The sequence below is a fragment of the Mytilus californianus genome, unplaced genomic scaffold (genome assembly GCF_021869535.1).
Source record: "Mytilus californianus isolate M0D057914Y unplaced genomic scaffold, xbMytCali1.0.p SCAF_9, whole genome shotgun sequence".
Lineage (NCBI taxonomy): Eukaryota > Metazoa > Mollusca > Bivalvia > Mytilida > Mytilidae > Mytilus > Mytilus californianus.
Window position 1 is genome coordinate 59,261,432 of NW_026262745.1, and position 16,288 is coordinate 59,277,719.

General features: G+C 33.5%; 2 protein-coding genes across 2 annotated transcripts in view; both read left to right on the forward strand.

Annotated features, from left to right (window-relative positions):
• Window positions 1-260: 260 nt before the first annotated feature.
• On the forward strand, window positions 261-3,513 carry LOC127716461 (apolipoprotein D-like). Its single transcript, XM_052222677.1, has 4 exons — window positions 261-289; window positions 1,234-1,507; window positions 2,238-2,302; window positions 3,266-3,513. Exons 1-4 carry the CDS (start codon window positions 269-271, stop codon window positions 3,479-3,481), a joined length of 576 nt encoding a protein of 191 aa, XP_052078637.1. The 5' UTR covers window positions 261-268; the 3' UTR covers window positions 3,482-3,513.
• Window positions 3,514-8,528: 5,015 nt separating this feature from the next.
• Window positions 8,529-16,288, forward strand: part of LOC127715980 (low-density lipoprotein receptor-related protein 4-like) — a 71,802-nt gene continuing 64,042 nt past the window's right edge. Inside the window, exon 1 of the mRNA XM_052222082.1 lies at window positions 8,529-8,553. Within this exon, the coding sequence (XP_052078042.1) occupies window positions 8,529-8,553 (25 nt within the window). The remainder of the gene's footprint in view (window positions 8,554-16,288) is intronic.

A 16,288-nucleotide genomic window follows, 5' to 3' on the forward strand; every position in this document is an offset into this window, starting at 1 on the left:
GTGAGCAAAATTTGAGATTTAAGGGTTTAAATGATAAAAGAATCTATTCATTTGTTTTAGCTCTATTTCAGACCAGCAATCATCGAAAGGTTAAAGAACACTTAAAAACTGTACACTTTAACAATAGGTAATACATGTTCATGTATATACCACAATATATGGTTTATATAAGCATTGATAAACAACACACGACTTGACATGTGCTCCTGTCTTATAAATGATTCCAGAATTAGGAAACGTGACATTTGAACAAATATTACTCGTCATAATGAAGTTGTTGATTTCACTTGTAAGTATTCCTAAGTATTTTATATCTAAAGTCGGTGGTCAATATCCAAACGACAAAATTGATTTTTAATGTTTGGTAAAAGGTTAGTTCAACAGAGTGTATGAAAAAGGGTGATCATCATTGACGGTGTCGCTTGTATAAGCAGGTACGATTAAATGAAATCTCCATAAAGGTTACATATGGACTACTACGGGGGTGTTTAACGTTTCTAAATACCAATGAAGGTGTCGCATAGTCGACGCACAAAACTTGAAATGCCAGCGTACCATGGACCACCTTTTGCGACATAACAAGTTATAAAAATATTACCAGTAATCGTTGATGTTAGACTTATCATAATAATTATTACAATAAACTTGACCTTATCCGTAAATAAGTGATATGCCCGTTCGTTCCATTGATTGGTAAGATTTACCTTTTGATGTTGTCGGGATTTGGGGGACTTCCCCCTTTTTCAATTTGCCTTGAAGTCCGAATCTTTTGTTAATAGATATAAGAAGATGTGGTATGAACGCCAATGAGACAACTCTCCATCCAAGTCAAAATTTACAAAAGTAAACCATTATAGGTCACAGTATGGTCTTCAACACGGAACCTTGGCTCACACCGAACAGTAAGCTATAAAGGGCCCCAAAAATTACTAGTGTAAAACCATTCAAACGGGAAAACCAACGGTCTAATCTATATAAAAAACGAGAAACGAGAAACACTTATGAACCACATCAACAAACGACAACTACTGAACATCAGATTCATACTTTTTTTTATCGTCTAGGACGAGAAACATTAATGCCATGTTTTTATGACTGCATGAATTAACTATTGGCTCTTAGTACCAGTTGAAGGTTATTCCATAATAATGTCATGCGCAAATACATCGATTTACATATATTTGTTTTAACTTCTTGTTCACTTACGTAACTTCTTTAAATTTTTTATCACAGTGTCTCTTCTGTGTCAATGCCGACGCATTCTTTATAGACCAGCTATTTAGCAACGGTTGCAAATCACCATCACCAGCACAAAACTTTACTAACCAGCGATACAATGGACTATGGTATGAAGTTGGTAAGATGCAGACAGCTGGCGGGGCTGCGTTTGAAAAAGACTGTGTGTGTACTACAATTGATATAAAACCAAAATCGGGAACAAGTGATTATACTGCCATCAATAGCTGTAGAAAATTATCTCCAACAGGGAATTTCTTAAATGCAACAGGTTGGTTTTGGTTCCAACATTCCTCTAGTTTGTGCATACACGTACATGATCGTAAATGTTTAAAATTATATGGTCTAGATGAAAATGAAGATATATAAAAAGCATCAACAAACAAGTAAAAAAAACCAAATTTCCTGAAACGGAATTTCACCGCTTGTTTTTCAATAATGGGAGTAAACTCTTTGTGATTATTAAATGAAATGTTGTCTTTGTTTGTTTGTATAATTCAGCGGCACATGGAAGAGTTGATATGAAATGATCGTATATTCAAATCTCTCTCTCTCTCTCTCTCTCTCTCTCTCTCTCTCTCTCTCAGCCAACATCGACGCACAATCGTATATTATATGAATTTTATTCTATCGACATACTATATACTTATAAAGCCTCTCTCGCGCTCTCTCTCTCTCTATCGTCAAATAAAAAACAGATATTAACTAAGAAATTATATAAGGAAACTTCACATAAAACGCTAAAGACCTACCAAAACAAACCCCACTAAAAACTGGTGGTGTTAGGCTTGTTCATGTCATCCTCATGTGTGCGAGTTTCAAGATGCTACTAGAACTTTGAAATCAAGTATGGAAACATCAGTCAAATTATGGGTATGAAACATAATGCTAAAATTAGAAAAAAAAATTAAATGCAACACTGCATTGCGTAATATCTTTCCGATGCTTATACAATTGCTCTTTATGGTTTTACTTTATGGTTGATTTTTTTTAATTTGCAGGTACATTGACGGGAGAGGGTCCATCTGGTCACTGGAAAGAGGGATTTTTCCCCCTCGCCCCAAAAGTAAGTTAAACGACAATCATTTATTGTTAAAGAAATGGGAGGGACATGGTATTTTTGATTATAATTATATATATATATTTCATATTAAAGCAACTTACAGAAGGAGTCATGATAAGTACGGCCAATTGCCCACACACAGGGTTAAAATCTTAAATATTTGTCAAGAAATTGAGTCGACAGCAAAAGCATTTACTATTTGTCATCAATTCTACATATTAACATACCGTCAAAGTTTGAGTACTTTATGTTTTGCTATTGATAGAATTTTGAAAAAATCAAATTTTATATGTTTTGTACAATTCTGCATTAAAGAGCGCCGTTAACAAAAAAGAAATAATATTATGTCCGAAAGACAATATATACATATAGCTATTCTACCAACAGAATTCTGCTTTTGGTAAGAGATGATCTTTTTATATTTGAAGTAAAATACTCAAAATTGCCTAATTGGTCACACAAATTGCGATTTTGGGCTGTTTTCATGTTTCATAATTTGATGATCTGTTAGCCTATATTATTCTTAGAAACGTAAAGTACACACATAGAGCTATGGTACCATGAATGTAGATAATGAACGAACGACATTTTGAAAATGTCCCTGGGGTGAAATAAATACAGGAGAAATTGTCCCTAACTCTTTATACAGTGTAATGCATCAATTTACTTTAATGTTGATTTACAAAAGTATTTTGAAGAACAAATATTTTCACCACATCAATTTTCTCTACTTTTCCCACAACAAAACGTTTTTTTTTTTCGTGTCCCTTATATTCGTAACAAATAAAACGTTTAGTTATTTATTTTTGTATTCAAATGTGTCTATTTATTTTGTTGTTTGCTGATCATGAACCGAATAAAACATTTATCACTGGACGTTAAGCAACAAACAACCAATCAATGTATTTGTTTGCGTTTACATGAACTATTCCGTTACTTATACAAGACTTTTCTTTCAATTTGTAGGCTGACTACACTATAATATACCTTGACGACAACTATGCAATTGAGTATGACTGTACGTCAGTGATTGGAATTACAAACTATTGTATACACATTCTGTCCAGAACACCAACAGCCCAAGCTGACATGGTCCAAAAGCTAAAGACATTCGCTATAGGACTAGGTTTAAATACTGAGAATTTGGACTATCAAGAAACATTACAAAAGGGATGTTGGTAGAGTTTTAGACGTATTCGTATTTTGTCCTTTGAATAAATGTATCATTCTTTACCATTGTTTAATTTTTACACGATAAATAAATCATTAAACAAGCATGTATATGTCTTTCTCAATCACCTAAGTAAGAACGGTCCAATGATAAAAAAATTAAGGATAGTCGCTACAGTTTTATTCTTGACCAAAAGTTTATAAATCACGTCATCAAGAACTGTTTAAGATAGACAAGAACACGCCTCAACATCGTTCAAGACCGAGAATTTAGAAATGTTTTGGAGAAAATAAAAAATGTTCGTACACTATCGATAACGAATTGGAAATACTGTTTACAGGTAAATATGCCATTTGACCTGTTGTACATCTTGGCTAGCGAAGATGCCTGTTGTACTAATTGATGCAAACAGAAGAAATCGAATAGAAAAAACATTTCATTCGTATTTCAATTTAAAAAAAAAAGAGATAATCGCATATCACACATCGAAAATAATTAGATGTTTGATATAGATCACGTGCTTTCAGTAGTCATTTCAATTCTGTTGACAGCCATGACTTTTCGAGTCTCTGCACTACAAATCACATAATCTTCAAAATTTAACTACAAGGTTATTCAATGCTGCAAAGGAAATAAAACTATGTGTTATGTAATTAAGACGGTGCACATGCTAGATCGGGGCAGCCCCGATATTCCGACACCCCATTAGTCCGACACCCTATTGGTCCGACACCCCAATAGTCCGACACCCTATTAGTCCGACATCCCAATAGTCCGACACCCTATTGGTTTGACACCCAATAGTTCGACATTCCATTAGTCTTACATCGAAATGTTTTTTAAAAAATGTATTTATTTTTATATTATATAGAATGCCTAATAAAAGGTTCGTTCAATATGAAGAAGAGGACACTGTCCTTCGTGGGAACAGGTGATGCAACCTTGGTTAATGTATTAGTACTCAAGTAGCAGAATTTCGTCACCACTAACTAAAAGCACAAACTACATTGTTAACGTTAAGTCTTGGCGAACTGCTTAAATACCTCTCGATACAGTATCTCAGAGATACAGGTTAAACATGACGCAGTAAGAAAATAAAGGAACCAATGAAGCTTTGCTGCGTACAACATTATATGTGTGAATATGGCTTGAGTGAATAAGACGGTCACGTTTTTCTGATACATGTATACCGGTAACTCTAGTGACAAAAAGTAATAACGGTGCTGTAACTCAACTAAAACTTATAATCTAATATTTTTTTTTAAAAGGGGAGCTAAAATGTAACAGTATAATGCCATTAGTTGAAGAGGAACACCAGTTTAGTTTGTATATATGGGCACCGATATTTAAGAAAGAGTGAAATTAGGGCAGAACACTTGTGTTGAAGTGTTCTGTTGTAATTTCGCTCTTTTTCAAATAGTGGGTAAACTGGTTCAATGATTATCTTTCTTCCAAATAATACTCTTCAGTTTTTGAAGCCTTCGCCGCACAGGGACTCCGTATGCAGATGAACCTTTTTATGCCCCTTCCGTTAGTCGAAGGGGGCATTAAGTGTTACCCTTGTCCATCCGTTCGTCCGTCCGTCTGTACGTATGTACGTCTGTACGTCTGTACGTCCGTCCCAAAATTGGTTTCCGTTCTCTAACTTTAGGTAGCAATGCAGTTAGGATTTTAGTTTCGCATTTTGGCCATAGTGAATCTTTTTAATAAGAAAGTGTTTGTGCAAAAAAAATGATTTTTAGAGAGCTGAAAAATAATATAGCCTTCAAAGTGGGTTTATATGAACATCAAAATTGTTTTTTGCATCTTTTATAGGCTATTTTTCTGTTTGACAGTCTGCATTTTGAATTCCGTACCGCCCATAGGTCCAGAAATTATTGTAGTGTTTTTCAACAAATATTTGACCCTCGAACTTTTCAGTTTAATTTTATGGAAAAATGAGGTGAAGTGCATATGATTTTTTTGGGACCTCTTGATAGATAAATATCAATGGTTTCAGAATAAGTATCACTCTAATGGATTGAAATTCTTCATTGGACCAAATTTTTGGGACTTTTGTGACATTTTCACCCCCCCCCCCCCCCCCCCCCCCCACCCCCCTTTTTTGCAATATTTTGTATCAAATAAATGCAGACTATTGCCATGGTTACACTAAAAAGAGATAATGCTTCACAATTTTAACATTGAATTGGAAATCAAATCTATGGAAGATGCTGTTTCCATACATATGCACATACATAATACAAACAGTAAGCCTTATTTGTTAGAAAGCAAGGGAAAGAGGGTGGTTAAAAATTAAGAGTGTCAATTTAAAGTTTTTTTCCTAACTGTGTATTGCTTCCTTAGTTTGCCTTAACCAAATGTTATGAAACTTATACCTAATGCTTATTTCCATAAAACACAGATCAAGTTCTAATTAGGGTGACGTCACTTTTACAGTTCTCTAGTTATGTCCTTTTATAACATTATATGCAAGCGGGGGCATCATCTGTGTCCAATGGACACATTCTCCATTTATTTTAATCAGGCATCAATATTTTGTAGTTTTCTAGCAATGTGCAGTTTACTATCCACATCAGTATACTGAAAAACCCTAAAGGCATCTAAGTTGCCATTTTTAATAGCCTACCTTTCTTAAATGAAAAATAATTAAAAATGTTTTTTATATGACTGTATACCTTATAAAGGCATTCACTTCCTTCCTAAATGATTCGTCGATCAGAAGCAGCATATGTTGATTTCCTGATCAACGACTACCTTACTCAGCTATCGTTTCAATTGGGTCAAAAATTTCTTATTTCCCGGCAAAAGCAACGTAGCTGGAAACATGTCGTTTTTCAACAACATAGACTCAATGGGAGATACATCATTAAATCCAGTGGCAAATATGTCTGCATGTTCAGGATAAAAACTAATTAACAATAAGTCCATTTATAGGGGTCGACCAGAATAATGAGCGGTAATATGAAGCAGTTATACTCACTGTAAGTCAATTCTGACGGCAAATGCCATCCGTTTAAATTGAGTTTAACAACCGTAATAAAGCATTCAATAAAGAACCAAATATAATCGATTGTTCAATTTTACTATGGATATTTTTTTATAAAGTTTTTGATTTTTAAATTCAAGTTCGGTGGAGGTGGAAACCAACATGCTTGGATAAAATTAGTTATTTTTTGTTTGTTAATGAAATCTTTTTAGTTTGACATTTTCGGAGAATATATTGCAGTCTGGACATTTTCTTTACGTCTAGAGACTGTTCTTTAAAATTCCAAATTCTCTTCACCCAAGGATGACTGGGGTATAAAAATATGTTAACTTTTGCTTTTTTTTCGATAAAGTAAACCCCTTGCCAAGTGGTGCGTCCTTTGGTTAATATGCTGGATGTATGAATACGCAGCCACGTTCGAAACTTTGTTATAAACAATGCTATAATATCTGTTCCTTTTGGAACACATATTATATATACCTTTTATTTCGTCAGGAACAAGTAATATTTTTTTCCAGTGGAAATTCTATTCCATATTTAGAACATATATTCAGAGGAACATCTATTCCATGACAGTCTGTTGCCAGGACAAATTTCTATGCCTTTCCAATATACCTTCAATTTCCCGTGGCAGTCCAAATTTTCCGCCCTCAATCCCGGTTGATTCCTTATTACAGGACATATCTTTTGTATTAATTGTTAATTTGTTTTCGTCCTTAACATGCATGAATTATTTGACACTTGACGTACAGAAAACAGCAATCAATCAATCAAATTCCTTTTTTAGCGTAGGGTTTTTTTTATGAAAGAGCTAGGTCACACTTTGTATTTGTAAAGCAAAATATTGCAAGGTTGTCGATTGCCTTATATTTATAGGATAATGGTATTTCTTACATACATGTACCAGTTGGGAAATGCTGTCTTTTCCATTTCTTTGTATGAAGTAGATTTTCAATTACAGCGTGTGTCGGACTATTGGGGTGTCGGACTATTGGGGTGTCGGACCAATGGGGTGTCGGACTAATGGGATGTCGGACCAATGGGGTGTCGGACTATTGGGGGTGTCGGACTAATGAGGTGTCGGAATAGCGGGGCGACATAGACATATTTTAGTTAGCTCCTCACCTCTTTCAGTACTTATACCTTCTTGGTTTCCAAATATTCAGCTTTGAGCGTTCCTGATGAAAGGTAAATCCAAATAAGTGCTTCGGACGCATAAAAATGAATACCATGTTATTTTCTATATTTTACTGGAACTGAAACGACGTGTAAAAGCTATAATTTTGTTTCAATACACGTTTAGGCAATAAAGCTTATCCCAATATTATCATAGATTTTCCTATGCGCAAAACACAGTGTATGACCAAACTTAATAGGGATTTGTTTAAACTGGATATAATTATTGCTGTGCTAACACAGCCTCAGCACGGAGGGATTCTATTAAGAATTATTTTGGAGGCATAACATGTCTTGAAATCTTAATTACGGTTTGATAAATGTTAAATATAATAGGGGGATGAAACCTTAGAAATACATACTTTATTTTTAAATTTCATTAATTAATTAGACTTTTTATCATGCATGCATGTCGCTCGTGTCATGTGATTCCACAGTCGTATTCGGGGCAGACCGTCACGAAATAGCTAATAGTGCTGGAAGTGGTACTTAACACAAATCAACCAACCAATCAACCAAAGTCATATTCATGAATGAGTGAAAACGGCAAAGAATATGAAAAAAAGTTGCTTTAATTTAAAAGAAAAAGTAAAAAGAAATGCAACACGTGAACCGGATTTTCTGTTCAAAGGACATTTTCAGCAGTTGTTTTAGGTATCTGTGGGTGGTTTTATGAAATGCAAACGTTCTGTTCCTTTTCTACATATCTTCTTTTTCTAGTTGTTGTTCATATTCCTTGCCTTTTATCCCGGTCGAACAACCATGCCTGGTCTTCTATTCAATGTATTGACTAATTTGTTCTCGTCCTGAAAATGCATCACACAGTAATGTTGCCACTAGATGGTAACCAATCAACAACCTATCAAATCTCATATATTCGATAGATGCTTACTATGCAATTTAGTTATATGTTAGAAGGTACTAGTAGTAAACGGTTCTAACATTACCTCGACCCCGGTGATTGCTATGCACGGATTGGCCTAAACATACATATACTTTTATTCATAATCGCATGTGGTACCGTGCTCGCTTCTAGCGCTTGCTGTAGCTATTTCATTTCCCGACAGGATAAACACAAGAATTTAAAAATTGCTAACTATTGCTTCTCTAACAAACACGTGACATATTGTGGGCCGAACAAAGGTTTGCTCGGAGTCAAAATAAGTGGTATGAGTATGGAAAAATGTCTCTGGTGACCAAGCACGTTAAAAATCCTCCCAGCGTGTTGGTATAGTGGTAGGCAGGATAAATTCTTATATCGTTAATATATCTTTTCCCGAATATTCATGACAATTTAGCCGCTGGAAGTTACGCAGCCACATATAAATCAATCAATAAATCTTCAATAAAGATATTTAAGTTTTTAGCAATTATTTTTTTTTTGTTCTGTATATACAGACATACATTCTGAAAATGAATCTAAATTATAAACAAGTGTTATATATATATATGTCTTCATTAATCTAGAACCAATAAAACGCGCTGTTGTCGATTAATCATAAGTACACATCAATTTATTCCGAAATGTGCAATAAATAAAACAAAACTATCCTTATGCTTTTTGTAATTTCGATCATTTGGTGATGATGGCAGATCTTCGATAGTATCGGTTAAATAGATTCACAGCTTCTTTTAGGCTCGGGTCGATTTTCTATATATATGATATATTGTAAAGACTGCTACCTATTGTTAAAGACTGTTGGTTGAACTCGAGTTATGATAATCGTTTGGCTATTTGTGTCTTTGGATTTCTGTTTCATTGACATGCATACCCCATCTCCTTTTATTTGTAACAGTGTTTAAAATGTTGTTCGTATATTGTGATACTATTAACGGTACAAAGTTTAATGCACAAGATCTGCATTACGACAAGTAATGTCTCTTTAGTGATGCTAGAGGTCAAAATATTTAGAATAAAAAGTCATACGTTGAAGAGCTGATAAAACCAAACAGGATCAAAATAAAGCCAAACCCAGTCAACTGGTTAGTGAGCATAAATGCATAGATGTGGGGTGAATGTATTCAATCGTAAACAGCTATCTTAAACTATCGGAACATGGATTGTATATGATATTTCGAAGTAACTTCACCTTTAAATCTGTTTTACGTCATAAAGAAACCGAAAACTCACAAACAAATTGTATAATTGGCATCAAAAGCTATATTAAAACCAGATAAAACTAATATCTTTTAGTTTTGAATTTTTCCGAAGACATCAATTATGATCCTTTTCATAAAGTAATTTTGTAATCTGAATTGTTTTTAAATCATATATTTGCATGAGTTTCAGATTGGTAAAAACTGGTTTGCCACAATACAGACTGAGTACTAAAGTGTCCAATAAGATGTAACAAAATAAAATACAGTAAGTTTATCGTTTTAGCAAAATGTTATTCCAAGATTTATTGCTGACTTGGACTACTAGAACATGGTTAGAAAACGTCCCAAATATGAATCAATTAAAAGTTATAGTATATATAAGTTATGTATAATTATAAGAACAAAATTATAAATGTAACGGAGAACAAAACAGGGTATTACTAAGTAACTTCTCGATCTTCAGTTAGTGTTACTACTTTAGAAATGGTAAAAGCATAAACTAGGGAGAGGCGGGTGGCAATTAAAAACCATAGTCGATATAAGACAGGCAACACGACTTAGGAAAATATGTCTACAAAACACTTCACTAAAAAGAAAGATTGGAAACCTCGAACCGCACAAACTCGGAGTACCACTAAGAGCCAAAAAACGGAGTAGCACGAACTGCATAGAAAAAACACTGCGGGTAAACAATGGTAGGGTGTTACATAATAGCGGAAATAAAGACTGTTACAGATAACTCTGCAGGCACAATCTAAGATTGAATCTCGTATTAAGTAAATGTTAATTAAGCGTACAAAGTAACACGTGCTAGGACTACTCAATATAATAGCTAGTACTAATAAAGTCATAATACAAATTTTACTAAGTGCGCAGACACCTTTATACGTAGTTGCTACAACTGATGAAATCATTGCACACTACACATTATTCTAACTAGGGGACGACCATTTGATTCTTCGTAAGAGGGACTATGAATTTTACCTGTTGCTCTGCTGCCTTTTGTACACAGTTATTTCCTACATATAGTTGGGATGAATATTCATTTTCATTTTGTTTAGGACATATTTAGTTCATAACAGCCTAGGAATTTCATTTAAAAAATCTCCCATTCCCTTGAAATTAAATGGTGGTTCCCTTATTATTTTTTTTTTTAATATTTTCAGCAAAACAGAAATCTTGAATACTTTTTTATTGCCAAGACATGGTCTTCCGACGTGATCGTTTTCTAGCTCATTCGAAATAAAATTTGTCAACATTGACCCGGAACTCTTTCTTATCTGTCTATAAAGTTTACGCAATCTCAAGTAGGTAGGATAAGCCACGTTTGAACAACTTAGGTAGATACCGAAATGGAGATCTTTAGATCCGTCCTAATTATATTTGGTAAGTATATTTCTGTAACTGTGTTTTTTCTTAAAAAATATTTCTGGTAAAAACAAAAATTAATAACGATTGGTACTTCTGTATTTGTTTTCTTTTCATATATATTCCTTCAATGGTAAAGGGAAGTTCAGGAAACTATTTTACCTGAAGGGACATACTCGCTTAGAATATATATATCGCTTCTATATAAAGACACATTTTTCATTTCCTATTGTTAATTATCCACTTTTAGATGATGACGTTCCCTTGTCACCATATTTTGGTGTTTATAAATCTCATGAATGACATTTGTTTCCGGTTTAGATGTATGTTTTTTGACATTTGATTCACTGATTGATTATTGGGCACATAACGTCAAGTGGCAAATATTACATGCATCATATTAACAAAAAAATGCTTACAATGAGGTGCTGCAATGTGGTTCGACCGATATGAAGGGCGGGCATTTCAACAGTCATTCAGGGACTTTGCGGTATGGGCTTTGCTCATTGTTGAAGGCCGTACGGTGACCTATAGTTGTTAATTTCTGTGTCATTTGGTCTCTTGTGGAGAGTTGTCTCATTGGCAATCATACCACATCTTCTTTTTTATATTCAAGTAAAAAGGGTATGTTGGATAGTTGAAGATATTTTGCCTTTCATCAGCTCACCACTTATATGAAACCCCCCAATGAGTTGACGTGAAGAGAGCGTATCACTCTCTGCAGAAAACGTCGGATTCAATGTCATCATTTCGGGCATGACTGCGTATTTATACATCCGACACAACAAAACGCACTTCAATCTTTAACATGGCTTCAACTGCTGTACCGGAGAAGTCCGTAAATCGTTATAACTCTATTTTCCTACCCCAGTAAACCCTTGTGGTTTTTTTCATTAGGGAATCAGCAATCATTCTGTATTCGTATTGTAGTTTTTTTTTGTTATGAATCGTTGAAAATATTTGATTGATATTCTTGCGAATATTTGCCAGGTCCGTCTTTGAATTATAAAATTAAAATAAGGGTCTCATTATAAATTGTTAATGTAAAATCGAGAATGGAAATGGAGAATGTGTAGAAGAGACAACAATCCGACCAAAGAGTAGAAAACAGCCGACGGCCACCAAAGGGTCTTCAAAACAGCGAGTAAATCCCGCACCTGGAGGCGGGCTTCAGCTGGCCCCTAAACAAAATGTGTACTAGTTCAATGAAAATGGACGTCACACTAAACTCTAAAACATATAAATTAACTAAAATTAAAAAACATACAAGACTAACAAAGGCCAGAGGCTCCTGAGTTGGGACAGGCGCAAAAATGCGGTGGGGTTAAACATGTTTTGTGAAATCTCAACCCTCCCCCTATACCTCTAGCCAAAGTAGAATAAACAAACACACAGTAATACGCACAGTAATACTCAGTTTAAAAGAAGTCCGAGTCCGATGTCAGAAAAGGTAACTATAGAAACTAAGCAAAATGACAATGATACATAGATTAACAAGGGACTACTAGCAGTTACTGACATGCCAGCTCCAGACCTCAATTAAACTGATTGAAAGATTATGTCTTCATCATATGGAAATCAAGCACAATCCCTCCCGTTAGAGGTTTAGTATCATACCGTCATAAAATATATGAGAAGAACATAACCCGTATCATGCCAACAACTGACTCTAATGCATTAAATTAGTAATTATATTGGACTGCATTAATGTTGTACAAGATTTTCATAATATTTTACAATTAAATTGAACATGTTGGACTTAAACTAAAATTTTTAAAAAATATGATATATACATGTAATTATTATAACTGTTTTTTTTCTCTTCTTAAATGTATGATTGAATACAGGGGGAGGTATGCTAGGAGCCATAATGGGGACCCTGAAAATAAAACAAATAATAAAATTATTTTAGCATTACAAAATTATTAATTTTATTCATGATTGAACAAGATGATATCATATGGACACTTTAGTGCAGAAAGGTCACTTCTGGTATAGCTTTGACGTCATAGAAATTTATATATTCAACCTAAAATTGCCATTTTACACACAGTTTTGTGTTTTCAACTTAAATAGTTATATGCCCAGGACTTAACCAAACGAGATATTGTACAACAATTTGTCTATTGTAAAATATTTTTGGGACAAAAACATTCTTATTTAGAAAAGTCTTTGGTTATATTGAAATATAAATGGCAAGATCTCAAAATGAGGTTATTTTTGGCAATTTTTTTAAAAAATTTGTACAAAATTCAAGACGTTTGATACTCTTCTCTAAATATGTTAGATAAAACTAAACAAAAATAAATATCAATACTTATGATTGAAATTCTACTTTTTTTTTAAGAACACCTGAAGTATTTTATTTGGCAGATTTAAAATTGAAAAACATATCCGCATTCAGGCGGCGAAACAAGTGTCCTCGTTATATCATAAACGATATTTATGTGATGGTATTTAATAAATTAAAAAGATAAAGACATTACTTTTTTTATTTCAAATTAAAAAGTTTAACATGATGTATATTGATGCAAATCTTATTCAAAATGTGAAATCATTAGTCACCTTTATAGGAAGGTGTGATGGGGTTTACAGAATAGAGAAAATGGACAAAAAAAATAAAGAATAGAGAATAATGAGGTGCTAAAATATAAAGAATAGGGAATGTTAGGGGTGGGGTGGTGGCTAAAATATAAAGAATAACCACAAAAATTAAAGAATTGGGTAAAAATATACTGATAACTGAAATGAAGGACCCCCATCCATACCCCCCAATAGGTTAGCCATAAAATGTGAAATTATAGGACTAACGGTTTTACCAGATGTCTATGTATACACATATAAACTTAACACGATCTAGACCAACAATATCTTACAAAACGCAGTCTTATCTATATGTTAACTACGTGTATTAAGATTTGGAAATTGATAAAAGATACAATTGTCTGGTTTTCAATGATATTAAATTTTATGGAACAAATTAAGGTCATAAATTAGAACATCTTTATTCATTTCTTTTAAAACCAAATCGAATTGATTCAGATTGTAAACTGACTTGTATCAACTTGAAGTACTACCAAATATTTAATTGGTGCAATAATGAATGCTTTTCTGAATTTTTTTTCTATTAATTCAATATTCCAAAATGTGACGGTCTTTGAATTATCTTCTATACTTGTTCCTATGTTCCTATATATATATATATCTTTGATTATTCGACAGATTGAAATAAAACAATGGAACGGTTAAATACTAAAAGAAACTATGTATCCCCCCACCCTTTTACTCTTTTACATATAAATGTGTCTGTCACAAGCCTGGAACCTCGTTAGTTGTGGTATTGAGTTATAAATTAATACTGTTCATTGAAGGATCTTATTTGATTGAAGATCGATCTTTTTTGTATTCTCCCTTAAAGTCCATTCTATAAAGTTTGACATATGATATGGGCACCAACTATTGTTGATGACCGTATGTTGCTCTCAAGATTTTTCTTTCTTGCATTGCTGGATTGCTGTCTCGTTGACGTATATCCATGTATAGTAAAACAAATTACCGAAAAATAGAATATAACACAAACACAAACTCACAAGTGTCACCGTACAATTTATAATCTGAAAAATGAGGACTGACAAAATATTTCAACGATAAAATACATCACAAGAATATTGGGTTTACCGCACATCTGATATAGAAAGACAGAAAGACACATTTTTGTGATTTTATCCTTTTTCAGTCACTTTCAAATTTTGATTAAAATATTACTCTTTTGCAAAAAAATATTGTGTTTTCATTCACAAATTTTATGGATTTAATTCTTAGATAACAAAAATATTAATAGATGGTTAGATATAAGATAGTAATGTCTAAATATCGCACTATAAAGTGTGCCTTAGTAATAGAATCACATTCATAACAGTGTGGACGAGACCATTCGTTGGAGCGCTCAATTCTCCAATTGACTGGATTAGATTAGGTAACCGTTTATCTGTTACGCCTACTTTATACGATGTTTTTACAAGTGACGTTTAAACGTACGGGGTCACCACAGGTCTCTCAACGCCCGAAAACATGTAACTCGAGAAAAAAAAATATACAGGCGTATTGATTAACATTGAATATTTTGACATTCTTCTCCGACAATCGATAGTCAAATTATTTATCATACCGCACGTTCTTTAAACATTAAAATAAAATTTCATTAGCGTCAATAGTAGTAATGAATGTTTAAGCAATAACTTTTTTCGGACTTAAAAGCGATTTTACAATTACAAATTAGTTGGTCCAACGTTCTACTGATTTAATTCATTGTGTGTGTGTGTGTGTGGGGGGGTGGGGGTGGGGGGGGGGGGGGGGGGGGCATTCGTTCGTTTCTTATGAACATACAGGAACAATATTTTTTAATCTCAGTGTCGTATTTCTTTTTATCCCCAATTCTTAATTGATATGAATTAGTTTTTTTTACCTTTTTTTTCTGAATGATTGAGGACCGCTTAAAAAAAGTATGTATCCTCCGAAACATAAATACATTCACCGGGTACATGTATCATTCATTGGCATACTAACGTTCCCGCTGATATAATTGTTTGATTGCATAATAAGCAATATTTATTGACTTAGAGAATTGACCAATCCATTAAATGGGTTGAAATGCATGATGGACTACTGCGTACTTTATCGAGAACACGCGTGTTTTTCAGTGACATACAATTCACTTTTTCTTCTTTTGTATCTACGTTAAATAAAGCATAAGTTGTATGCTCAGATTAGAATAAAAAAACTGTGCAATTTACCGACTAGTCCACTGAATGAGTTTCAATGCATGATGGAATACTATGTGTTTACAATTGTTTATAACTGCATGACATACAACACAAATTTTAACACAATGCAAAAAAAAAAAGAATTCATCTTTATACCTTTTCTTCATTTGTGTTCACATTTATTGCACAAAATAAAAATTGACATGTTTTACATCTAATATGAAACTGTCGAGTGTGATTATAAAAAGAATGTTTAAAACAAATTCCTTTTAAATTTTGTTGAAAGAATGTTTAATTTTATGTATCGAAAGGTGAAACATTTGTGAAACAAGCGATTATTTAAATCCCATCTGGAAGGCCTCTGACATTTTGCATTGCTATCGATAGCCGATGACAAACAAGTTAAAGGTAAATGATTCGGT

Bases quoted from the DNA above. Each gene is read 5' to 3' on its own strand.
- LOC127716461 (XM_052222677.1), top strand. From the start codon at position 269: ATGAAGTTGTTGATTTCACTT. The intron at 290-1,233 runs GTAAGTATTCCT...TTTTTATCACAG, and splicing joins TGAAGTTGTTGATTTCACTT to TGTCTCTTCTGTGTCAATGC. The intron at 1,508-2,237 runs GTTGGTTTTGGT...TTTAATTTGCAG, and splicing joins GAATTTCTTAAATGCAACAG to GTACATTGACGGGAGAGGGT.